The sequence below is a fragment of the Talpa occidentalis genome, unplaced genomic scaffold (assembly GCF_014898055.3).
Source record: "Talpa occidentalis isolate TD23 unplaced genomic scaffold, MPIMG_talOcc4v2.1 talOcc4.13, whole genome shotgun sequence".
Lineage (NCBI taxonomy): Eukaryota > Metazoa > Chordata > Mammalia > Eulipotyphla > Talpidae > Talpa > Talpa occidentalis.
Genome location: NW_023601322.1, coordinates 48,226,638 through 48,240,006, shown reverse-complemented (window position 1 = coordinate 48,240,006; position 13,369 = coordinate 48,226,638). Strand labels below are relative to the sequence as shown.

General features: G+C 40.8%; 1 protein-coding gene across 4 annotated transcripts in view; it reads right to left on the bottom strand.

Moving 5' to 3' along the window:
* Positions 1-13,369, bottom strand: part of PTPRM (protein tyrosine phosphatase receptor type M) — a 796,148-nt gene that overhangs the window by 100,253 nt on the left and 682,526 nt on the right. For all 4 annotated transcript variants that reach the window (XM_054694205.1, XM_054694203.1, XM_037508822.2 and 1 more), the window contains one exon: positions 3,509-3,596. In XM_054694205.1, the coding sequence (XP_054550180.1) occupies positions 3,509-3,596 (88 nt within the window). The remainder of the gene's footprint in view (positions 1-3,508; positions 3,597-13,369) is intronic.

The window sequence follows — 13,369 nt, the reverse complement described above, 5'->3', positions numbered from 1 at the left end:
CACAAAAGGACATCTTCTGGGCCTCCCCTGGTGGCACAGGTGGTTGAGTGCCGTGCTGTGAAGCTGTCAGCAGCCTCTGCAGCGCGGGTTCGATCCTGGCTGGCCGGCAAGGGTCTCACATGGTGCTGCAGACCTTTCCTGTTTCGCCCACTGCTCCCCTCAGCAGTGTGTTTCATTCAGTCTGCCTGTTCTGTTTCCCTCTCTGTCTCTGGTGAATCCTCTCACCCTCCCATGCATCTGCCCTGTACTCCGGTTCCTATACAAATAAATAAATCTTTTTTAAAAAAAGGACATCTTCCTATTTGTGATCACAAGCAAGTTACTTTAACCCTACAAAAGCCAACTTGAAAATAAGGACAGTGTTTAGCATTAAATATTAAAATATTCTATATTTGTATAGAATTTGTGTTTTTTAAATGTTTTCATACAAAAAAGACAGTATGAAGTTGATCATAATAATGTTGGGAGGTTAGGCTAGATATGCTGATCTTTTGTTCCTCTTCCCTACAGATGAGCTGGCCTGGACCCTCCTTCAGCCACAGCACCAGACCAGCAGGATGCAGGCAGCTGTCAGCTACTGCCTCTCCCCCAGCTCATGATTAAATGTTCTCAGACATCCTATTTCTCCCGGGGGCCCCATTCTGAGTTAGGTGACAATTAGTGATAAAGTGTTAACAACCACCATATCAATTAGATCCTGTCTCCACTATCCTCCTCAGAAAACAGAATGAAGCCCCCAGAGGACAGTGGCAGCTCCAGAATTTCTCTGTAGCAACAAGGAGGTCACCCTGGGGCTAGAAGACATAGCTTGAAGCTCTCTGAAGAGCAAGTGCAGAGTTATTACTTCATTTATATATTCATTTGAAGTGGCTGGAGATGAAGGATGGGGAATGAGGGGACTAGAGTTTCCCTATGCTGCCTCTTGTCACAGACCCTGGCCTGGAAGATGCTGTTGGTAACTTCAGGCATGGTGGCAAGCTGGGGGCCCAACCACCCAACCATCTAGTGGGCAGTTACTATGAAAGTTATTGGTGGGGTGGAATCCTGCCTCTGCATCTTACTGGCTATAAGTCTTCTACATTCTTTATGCTTCAATTTCCTCTAAGTAACAAAATGCCTATCTCATGGTGTTGAGACAGGAAGTGAGTGCATTAACAATTGCAAAGTGCTTATAGTGCTGTCAAGCATATAGTATGTTATCAGCAAATACTAGCTTTTATTATTTTTTTCTTAATCATTCAAAAATATTTTTCAATTGTCTACCAAGGGCAGGTATTAAACTAGGCATTGGAAAGGAGCAGACTCAAAGTTACATGCTGGACAAAGGCCAAAGCACACCTAAAACTGCTCCCATGTGCACTGCCTACTACATGCTCAGGATAAGGCCTGCATCTGGGATATTACAGCTGCTGCAGGACAGAGGCTTATCAACACTCCCTTCTGCTTGGTGTGGATGAAGGGCCAGGGCACTGCTGAGAAGTCCCATTTAACCCCTGTGAATCTCTTTGGAGTCTGTGGCAGAGCCAAAGGAACCCTTGGAAAGGATCCAGTATGCCTTTATGAGAAATATGAATTTTTCTCACTGTGAGTATGACAGAATGTGGAAGGTGCTTGCTTCGAGTGTTTTGTTTCATTTTAAAACATGCTTTGAAAAACTAACCCCTGATAGTTGTCTGCAGAACTGAAACACCAAGGGGGTGGGGAGGGGAAAGAACAGATTGGGAAGGAGGCACTGCTGGTAGTGGACGCACTATGGGGTAATACCTGATGGGCCAACACCAATGTTACCTCTGTTCAAATACATTAATTTTAAAAAAAAAAAAAAAGAGGAAAAATGCTATATTTACATAGTGTTTCACTTAGTCATGTCAAAAGTCCTTTCTAGATAGTACATGCTTCCCTGAGATCCACAGGTCAAAAACCTCTCCCCATGACGACTCTGGCAAGAAATGCCCATTTCCTTCCTCAGTCCTGGCAGCACTCTGCACATGGCTCCGTGCTGTGTCACCATGCTGGACGGGGGGCTGTTATCTGCCTGGTCCACTCTGTCCTGGGGGCAGGGGTATTGTCTCCATCACATTGAAGTCCTCTGCGTGGGCCCAGCCTCTGATGGTCCTTATGCTGACTGAACTCACTGAGGGGTAGGGAAGCACGTTCTACCTAAGACGGACTCCTGACACAACCAAAGGAAGCACTAAGTCAATGCAGCATGTTTTAAAATGAAATAAAATACTCGGAGCGAGTACCAGCTACCTGCAAACCAGTGTCTTAAAAGAGCTGCCGAAGGGAAAACAGGGCTTGTTCAAGCTCAGTTAGGATGAGTCTATCATATGTAAATCCTGCCCCTTATTTTTTCTTATAGCACAGGATAGATCTGAACCATCCAATGGGGGAGTCTTTAGTCTCATGTTCAATTTAAATTCAAAATAATTAAAATGAAATACAATTGAAGACAATGCCTCGGCCACACCAGTCACATTTCGAGAGCTCACGTGACAACCGGCTACATTCTGTGGGGACAAACACAGCATTTTACAGTCACAGGCTGCCATGGACTCTATACTGTCCTGCTAAGAAAGGCAAATTCGGGCAAATAAGCTTTAACAACACCGTCACAATCATTAAACCTAACACATTGCTCTCCTAGAATATCCAGCCCTTTCTGTTTGTTTCTTAGAAGTAATAAGACATGATGAGCCAAATGTTCTCTAGGCCTAGTCTCACAATTCCTCCTCTTTCAGTTGCATATCTTTAGAAATAGTATTAATTCTCTTAGTATCTCATCAGTACCGTGGTGCTGTCTGTGTGACTTAGAACGCTGTAATGTGGGGAATGGATGGCTTCAGCCCTGGGAGAAAAAGGCTCAGCGATTTACCACACGTCTCGGCATCGTTACAGAACATTAATGAGGTCGGGCTCGATTTAAAAACTGTCCAAAGCATTATGGATGGGTAACATTCAGTTTCACAGGAACTGGGAATTTCTGAGATACAATCCTAGCTCTTTTGCTAATGAGTGTTGTGATATGGGGACTATCATTTAACTTCTCAGTTTCAGTTTCCTGTCCTTAAAATGGGGCCATTACTGACCTACCTAACCCAAGTGTCGGGAGGATTAATGAGTTAATGTTTGCTGAGAGCTCTGTGCTCCTTGCGTTAGGCGTGCTGTGCAGCACTGTTTCTATTCATTCTCATGTTGCGGCTGGGGAACGTTAGGCCCACGGTGTTTACTCCTTCTGAAATGTATTTTCTGTCTCAGCCTTTTAACATTACCTGTGTTACCCAAACCTTAAATCTAAAAGTAAAACTAGGCCCACAGTAAGACACACTGACGTAGTGGGGGTATTTAGGTAGTTTTTCCTTTCTTTAATAAGAGCATAATACCAGCTTTCCTACAGGATGAAAGCAATAATTGCCCTGTAAATTTTCCCTGCGTGAGACTGGTGGTCAATCTCAGCAGATGTGAAAAGAAAGTTATACCACAGCACAATTACACTGTCAACACTTACACGCAATGATATTCCCATATCTGTTCTTCATTCTGTTTTCATCTTTCTTAGCAGAGTCCCATGGTGCAGACTGCCCTTCAAAGAAACTCTGGAAGAAAGAGAAAAGTGACAGTGAGAATTACAATTTGGTGCAGTAAACACAGGGATCTTAACGATGGAGGATGTTCTTAAAAAATGTACAATAGGGGTCAAGGAGGAAAGAGAATGTTCACAGGAATGAGCTGATGGATTATTAAAATCCTTTATAACCTATTTCATTTGACTTTTTGTTTTTCTCTGCTTACAAACATGGATGGGGCTGAAGAGAGAAGTCACAATTTATTGCCACAATCCTTTAAAAATGGGTTGAGTGCTCTCCCTACCCTATTTGAATATTTAAGACAGAATGTTGAACATTTCTCTAAATTCCTTAATTATTTTGCCATTTTTTAACAGTCTCCAAAGAGATATAAAGATGTCAATTTGCTTTCCAATTGCTAACCGAAAGGTTACCTTTAGTTAAAAATTGTGGCAGTTGGTAAGCTAAAATTTCATGACTTCAAGGCTAAAATCCTATAATAAATTCTGTCAGACTTTTCTCTTCATTTTTAATGGAGTTTAGATGTCCATTTATTTAAGTATTTGGCATTATTATGCCCAGAGTCTTTAATCTTCAAGTCATTAGTTAGACATAATTTTTCTATTCAAGTTATAATGAAAATGTCCTCTGCTATCAGTTGACAGTGAAAAAAAATTCTGGGGATTTTATTTCCTCTTTAATTCTCTTTTACCTTGATATAGTCAACTATATAAGGAGATAATAGGAAGAAGGACAGTAGCAGAAATATTTGATAAGCTGATGCTTGACATTGCCATTGCTACTCTTATACTTCTTGGAACTCACTGGGAAAAGGAAAAGAGAAGGAAGAAGAGATAAAAGTGGAGCAGATGAATGAAAGCACTATTCTGAAATGCTGTAGGGCCAGAGAATGTGGTGCCAGGAGCTGACATCCTCAAACATTCACCAGCATGGGACTTCAAGTTCTCTTTTCAGAACTGAAGTTCTTCTCACTCCCCTAATCTCTGTTCTGCCTATGGTGATGGGCATCTTGACCATTTCCATTAATTATCAGTACGATTGACTCTTGAGCAATGCAGAGGTTAGGGACTTTAAAAGTTCACATATAGCTCTTGACTTCCTCTCAACTTAACTACTATAATCTGCTATTGACTGGAAGCCTTACTGATAGCATTAAGATCAATGCATATTGTGTATGTTTATTTATTATACACTATATTCTAGAGATAAAGACAGTAGCTAGAGGGGGAAAAAAAGGACATTGAGAAAATCATAAGGAAGAAAAAATACATTTATAGTAGTATGCTGCATTTATCAGTACCATAGGATCATGTTGCCTGTTTATGAGAAAATCTGGGTATAAGTGGACCTGTGTAGTTCAAACCTGTGTTGTTCAAGGATCACTTGTATTTAGTGAGTAATCTATGGTTCATGAGAACTCATTTATTATTCCTTTGTATGGGTCCAGCTGTGCCTTATTAAACTTGTCCTTAGCACTGCTGCAGTGCACATGCAGCTCACAGACCCCAATGACCAACCCCTATACCCCCACCCACCAGGGTGCCCAGTGGTATGTGGCACTTGGTAATCTACTGCCTCTGCCACCACACCATGGATGCTCTGAGGACAGGGACTGTGCGGTCATCATGTTTTGGAAGAGCCTCTTCCTCATGGTGGGAGGTGATCATTATTGAGTGAGTGACTGCAGTGTTTGGTGACAGTTCGGCTTTGATCTCAAAATAAAGTTTATTTCTTCAGCTTTGTGTGTGAGGGTCTCCAATATTAGGAACGCCTGCATATGCACACTTTGAGGATTTTATTCTGCCACACTTTGTAAAGCTCAAGCCTTTTCGTGATCTGCTGTGGATGGATATCACATAGCTCAGCCCCCCTCAAGAAAAGCTCCTGTCCCTGCATTGTCTCACTTGCTCCACTTGTTCCAGTGCATCCATGAAACAAAACAACAGGACAAATCATTTTACAATATGCAAGAGAGAAAGATAACACTATAAGCACAAGAGTTAGAGTTTTAAATTGCCCATTTTTAATTTAAGGGACCTTAGTCATAATCATCCTTGACATCTTATTATCATAACAGTTTTACATTATATGTATCACTTTAAGGAAAACATGGAGACAGATTGGGGTCAGATTACCATATGCTTACTGCTATATTAACAGTTCCACCATACATTGAAAACTGACAAGTAAAATACTGTATGATGCAGGGCAAACACAAGTTAAAAGTTTTCAGATTACTAATAAATTAAGTCAATAAAAATAGTAGCAGTAAAAATCACTAGTTAATACCATCTAGAACCGGACCCCAAAATCAGGGGATTTAGCCAAACATGCCGCTTCCATTCTGTTATAAAATACGCCTTTAAAATGTTTCAGGGATTTTAAAGGCATACTTTTAAATGAATAGTATCTTTGTTATTCTATGAATGATAATTATTTTACAGCTGAGTAATAGCTTCCTTTAGAACAATTTAATTCTACTTTGAGTTTTTCATGATGCAATTACCAATTTTATTTTCCTCTATCTTTTGCACCCAACCCACCCAATAGTTTTCAGATTTTGACTTTTTATAGGGAGATGAAGAAGGTAGTTGACTTTTTAAAATTTACTTGCAGCAGATGTTTTTACTGACCATTTTACGGAGTTCTGGGTGGTGTGCAGCAAAGGATGGAACTACAGCACCTTAGGATTCAGGACACTCTCTGGCGCTTAGTGCATAGTAACTTTCCAGAATAAGACAAACAAGCATTGAAGGGGTTAAAAGATACAGTGACAAATTTTCAGTGACAAACAGTAATGTGTAGCCTGGTGACTATAGAGAATATTATATTACAATCGGAAAAGTTGCTAAGTGAGTAAATCTTAAAAGTTCTCACCCCAAAAAGAATTTATGTATGGTGATAATGTAGATGAGTCTTACTGCAGTGAACATTTTGCACTATATGTAAATATTGAACCTTTACATTGCACACCTGAGACTAATGCAATGTTATGTTAGTTAACTTCAACAAAACAAACATACCCCCAAAATGGGCATTTCAAGGCAGGAGCCAGCTCTGCCTGTCTTGAGGAGTGGGGAAGGACTCAGGGGATCAATATGTATATCTTTGTAAACCCATATGTATATGATATACATATCAATATGTATATCTTTGTAAACATATATATATATGTAAACCCAGGTTTATCGTCCACAATACAGTATAAATTCAGATATGGAAAATTAAATATTTCCCTGAGTGAAAGTAACTGATTTTGAGGGAGACCCTGACACCCAGTAGATTCTTGGCCAATACTTAACATTATGACAGGATGAAAGAGAGAGAGAGATGGGGAGAGGACGGATGGAGTCAATAATGACTGATGGGAAGAGGCGCTCACTCAGCTAGAGAGAGAAAACACTGCTAGGTGACCTGAGCAAGGCCTGGCTCGCCGTCCCAGTCCCTGTGCTTGATGAACAGATTGCTCTTCTGAGGGAGCAGCATGCATCACAGCTGTGTTGCTTTAGCATTTCTGATAATCACAGTACTTGCAAATGCCTTCACTTTTAAAAACAGTTATTTTAATTTGATTGTTTTCATTTGACTAGTGACCAGAAAACAGACACAAGTCAGCAATGAAATGATAACCAGTCTCCTGCATCTTAGTACATGTGATTCCCAGCCTGTTTCAGAGGGGAGGGCCCAAGTGCTACACATGATTAAGCACTTAGTAAGGTGCTTGTAAATGACTCCATCATCCCAGCTAACCCCAGGAGAGCAGTCAGGCATGAGGGGCTTGCTTCCTGCTTTACAGCTGAGGGGCCTGAGATGTAGAAAGACCACAGTCAGCTCATAGCACCAACCTGCATTGGACCTCAATATTTTCTGATTCTGAATTTACTGCTTTCTCTACCATCCCTACCTGACCAGGACTTTCTTTTTTTTTTTTAGATTTATTTATTTATGCATACAAAAACTGGGGTGTAAGCCAGAGGTGTGGGGGGTGAGAGGACTGACCACAGATAGAGTGGGTGTAGAGGGCAGCAATGGACACGGAGCAGGTTTTCTGATCCAGCAGACCGGGTAAAGGAGGAGTCAGAGTCCTCAGTGGCTTTTGCAGGTCTTTTATTTAGATTTACCAGGCATATGACAGGCTGGGGTGCTGCGGGGCTGGGAGGCTGGCAGGCCTCCCAGCCCCCAGCAAATCCTCACTCTATCTGGCCTTTCTGGCTTTCTCTCTGCTTCTCTTCTTCTCTCGGCTTCAGTTCATTCTTGGCTTCTGCTGGCGTCCCAATGACGCCGCCCTTATAAACTCAGTCTCTTAGCTTAGGTGTACCCACTTCAGGTGCCCGCCATCAGGCATGCATTCAGGACCACAGGGTTCCCTCATCTATTCTAATGGTGGGAGGGCAGAAAAGCCTGATACTTTTTCTTTACCCTACGGGGGGGAACAGAACAGGCAGATCAACTGAAATACCTTCAAGAAGAAAATGGTGTTAAAGCTAACATGTCTTTAAATACATATGACCAACAATATGCTTTCCACCCCTAGATCTTATTTCATTGTCTCTGAGTAATGGTTTATGACAACAGCATATAAAATATGTCAAGTAAACATCATTTAACAGTGGATTAATTTTACAAAACAGTACAACTTTCCTTATCTCATAGGATCATGTATTCACTGTGGGAAAGCAACAGCAGAAGATGGACACACAAGTTGGAGTTCTTGCCATGAGTCTCCCCAACTTCCTATCTAGGAATTACATGAATCATGTTTTAGTGGCAAAGTGTTTTTTCTTAAACAAAACAAAACAGTTGAGCCAAGAAAAAGAGCAGAGGTCTAGTGCCATCCATTCTGTTCTGATTCCCTACGGATATGGTAACTGGGTCTTGTATTTTCTGGAACAGTTTGGCTTTCAGTTACATATCCAATCTCTCCACAAATACACTTGCATTATTAAGAACATGTGTCCTTATTCTTGCCTTGGAAAATAAGTAATGTATCTACATGGAGCCCAGAGAGAGGAAGCAAGTGCTCTCGGAGTCAGCTAACTTGGCGTTTGTTTGTTTCTTTTTGTAATGGAGATTACTATGTTATTTCCTAAGATGGACCCAGTTTTATATGTTATGGTTTTTTGTCAGCATACAGGTTGAAATATCTGAGAAAATATTTACTTTAGATTTTGGACTCCTTCTTATGCCTAAAGTTGGACAAAAAGCAATAAGTTGTTTAAATTTCTAATGCAAACATAAAACTTTATGGCTTTGGAGCCACTGACACTCAGAGAAGCTGAGACAGGACGATGGTTCTTTTACATTGTGAGCCTTGTTTTTTTCCCTGTTTTGGGAATCTAACAAGAATTTTAACCAGGGCAGAAATGCAGGTCATTAGCGCTTCAGAATATGAGTTACACCAAAGGCAGCATATGTACACCCTTTCCTTGTTCTCCCCAAAGCCTGAGGCTTCTCTGACTACCTGTGACACACCTTTTTACTCTTCAGACCATGAGACGGACTTCACCCATACATTGACCAGAGATATCCACCAGTAAAACACACTGGAGGAAAATCAAGTAATTTTGTTATATAACCTTTCCGTTAGACACTATTTCACATACTGTTTGGCTTTAATTTTCTTTTAATAAATTAAGAAAATGAATTTTTGTGTACTTTTGTACCATTTTCTCCTGTGCAGTTTTCACTGGGTAAGAATAAAAGTTTCCTTAGCTATTTTTATCTTCAGGAAGGCAAAAAGTTATGTGTGCTCTTTTGCTCTTTCATAATTATGTTAAGTTATAGCCAGGATATGGAAATAGCCTACTTGCCCCAAAACAGATGAATGGATTAAGAAGGTGTAATACACCTTCACACACACACACACACACACACACACACACACACACACACACTGGAATACTACTCAGCTATCAAAAAATAAACTGTTGCTATTTTGGATGGAGCTGGAAGGGACTCAGCAAAATTAGGCAGAAAGAGAAATACAAATAGTGGATGGTACCTGATATATCTGATAAAGGGTCAGATGAAGCCAAATAAAAATCTGACTGTGTAAGGGGACAAGTAGAGGGGCTTGGGGAGAAAGGGAGGGATGAGAACCAAGATGGGGGCACAGGGTCAGTGGTGGTGGACCATGGGTTCTTTGGTGGTGGGTGCATCATGGCAACATTCTGGAAGTGGGGGATCCTACATTACTATTACATATAGAACAATGTAAACCAGTATTAACACAGTCAAAAGTATTTAAAAAGACAAGAAATAAAATGATGTAAGTTCAATTACTGAATACTTTGAGAAGGATTGTACTCCAAACCAAAATTCTTAAGAAGTAGCAAAGAAACTCTCCTACACTGCTGGTGGGAGTGCAAACTGGTCCAACCACTATGGAAAGGTTTGTGAAGGTTCCGCAAACTACTAAAAATGTAGCTACAATACGACCCAGCAATTCTGCTCCCAAGAATCTACCCAAAGGACACAAAAACATTGATTTAAAAAGACACCTGCACCCCTATGTTTATTGTAGCACTGTTAACAATAGGTAAGCTATGGAAACAACCCAAATGTCCAAAAATAGATGAATGGATCAAGAAGACGTGGTACATATACACAATGGAATACTATTCAGCAATCAAAAAAGATAAACTCATGCAATTCCCAGCAACATGGATGGAGCTAGAAGGGATCATTCTCAGTGAAATAAGCCAGAAGGAAAAGAAAAATATAGAATGGTTTCACTTACAGGAGGAATATAGGGGAACCAAATAAGGGCTCAGGAAAAAACTAAAAAAACAACAAAATTAGCAGGTAACCACAAATCAAATACATTCTGTGACGGAGTGGGTGGGAGAGGGATAAAAACAGGGGAGAGAAGAGCACAAGGAACTATGGTGATGGTCCACGGGTGAATTGGTGGTGGGAATTTCATGGGGAATAGACAATGATGTAAAATAGATAAATAATAATAAAAAATGACACCAAAACCAAAAGTAGCTTATCACCGCATAGTTGATGTATCTAGAGAAAAGCTGCTCATATCAAATTTGTCAACAGTAAAGCCAACCAGGATTTGAATCCCTTTAGTGCTGAGAAAGAGAGAATACTGTTCCTTGAAGAAATCAAAGGTTCCTGTTAGGTGACACTATGCTTATCTGCCCTTTCATTTCCTTATGCCCACCACAATCCCCATGTTCAAGTTGAAGTACAACCATCAACTCCTCCTTAATCTCTCACCTCATGATAAATTTATGAGCAGGTTCACTAAAAAAATTCAACCAAAGTATAGGTATGACTTTGGAAAAGAAGTCCCATGAGAACGAGCAGGAGCAATGGTCAAACGAAGTAGGGCTGGAATCATCCTGTAGCCCCTGATGATTTCCCCTCCTTGGAACAGCCACACAAGGACAAGCTTGGGGACAGAATGGTCCGTGCTCCCGGAATGCTTTTTACAGGAGGAATTTTAAATACAATATGCACGGTTAGGCGATATTTAGTGTTTAGGGCAGCTTTTTAATATGCAGATACAATTTAACACACCAACTATGGACTTTTTATTATGAAAAAATGCACTTTATGTATTTGTGGGATTTAAGTTAATGGTCTCACTGCACCTTCTGTTAGAATTTTCATAAATATACTTATGCTTTGACTCTACTTAAAATGTAATTAAAGTGTTTCCTCTGACTACCTTAGCTCATATATACTGAGAAAAGGCATCAAACCTGGGAACCACTCTGAAAGAATAATAAGTCTCTGAAACAATAAAAATGAAGCCAGGCAAGCTCCAGTGAATACCAATGACTTCTCCACTTCAAGACTGCGCTCTCCATGGACACAGAGCAGAAGGAAATTGAACATCCCACACAGTCATTTTTTTCTGAATAGGAAACATGTTTTTGTGATTCAATAACCCCCTCTCTCACCCCTCCTACCACCATCATTTTCCACAGGATATAATTATACATCTCAGTTGCCCACCTCAAGAGAACGTTACACCAAAATGATGCAGTCTGTTAAAAATGCCACAGCTCCCAGATATTAAAGAAAGGAGAAAAAAATCCTATTCAACAGAAAGTGTGCCAGAGAGAAAGGGGTGCAGGTCAAGGCTGTACATAATGCACAGTGTGTTTTCAGGTAGTGTAGGGTCAAGTTTTTTCAGAAGCTTCTGAAATCGAATTTTTCCTCCCTTTCTCATATGAATAAAACTGTGCACGTAAAGTGACTAAAATCATCACCCTGAAAGAAGGAAGATGAGCTCACTGGAGCATGCAGTCTCTGAACTTTCTTTTTTTTCTGCTTATACTTCTCTCCTGGTTCTTTTAAGCGCTGCATTTTATTAGGACCATATATAAACTATGGCTATCATACAGAAGGAACTGAAGGCACCTACAATTGCTCACTGGCCACAGAGGGGAGTGCCCATGGGCAGTGGCCCTAGAAGTCCAGGCCTGTGGTCACCTGTCACTGTCACTACCCAGTTTTCCGGGTTGAGGTGGCCAAAGGGAGTAAGTGCGGCTTGCAGTGCAGGAGGGGTGAGGACTGAGTAAGATAAGAAGCTGATACTAGAACTGTGTTATGTTTAAACACATTTAAAACTAAATGTAAACACTCACGGATATTTTTAAAGAAGTTGCTAATCCAGCTCAGTAAATTCGAATGGCCATATTCTACTGCAACTCTATCCAATTCCAAAGTTTGCAAAATTTTTCCATTTGGCAGGACGCAGGTGGGTAATGATCTTGGCATAGTTGCCACATCGCCTTCCTTTACCTAACATCTTTTTCTCTTTTGACAATGGAATTGCAGCCTAAAAAAGTCATGTCATGTTTTGGTGCCCGGAAGCAGAACCCATGATGTTTGATTGAGCTTTAGAACTTATTTTGTATTCTGCTGAATGTACCCTGAATGGGTGACTTTGCACAGCATTGTCCTATATGAATAATATCTGCTTATGGGATATTTGAAGCTCTATCAGTTAAGTGTTTTTATTCCTACTGCATAGGTATTGAAGTTTAGAATCAAAGGAATTTAGTGGTTTCCTGAGAGCATACAGTCAGTGAGCAGAAGAACTCACAGGCTCACAGTGAGAATATGCTCTAAAGTCAATATTCTAAACTCAATATTCCTGAAGCACTGGCCGCAAAGCTGGCAGAGAACCTGTGTCTGTGCTCAGTGCAATGCATTGTACGGGTGGCGTTCTGTTCTCCTGGCCACGGTCATAAGCCACCAAGCAGCTCTGGTTTCCACTTCTTATAGTGTAAGGCTGTTTCACCCCCCTCAGACCTGTTACCACATGCACAGTGATTTTCCTGGGGATGGGAAGCCACGTGCACCTGGAGGGACTCTCCATCTACCTGCGTTTCTTTAGATTTGCTCTTTTTCTTTCCACCTTCAGAACTACAGTGGTAGAAGGTTCCTGCTAATGATGGAACATATCTCTCAAGTGTATCGAAGTGGAAAAAAAATTGAAAAACACTGATCAAGTGGCAAGAGAGAAAAAATACTCTTGAACCGAGAGACAGTGATTTAAAAAAAGGTAACTGTGGATCACTGGCTGTCGATGAACATTCCACAGACAATGGAATGGCAGTACAGATTGGTGTACAATAAGGTGGCTTGAAAAAGGGGCTATTTTTATATAATTGGATGAATTTCGGCTGAGGATTAATTTTAAGAGGCAGAGGGTGGCAGTTCAGGGATATTTAACCCTCTCTTGGCTGCGTTCTTCTGTTCTTTGTTCACTGGCACAGAGCTTAGTGGCTAAGGTCCCCCATTCTCACAGTGCA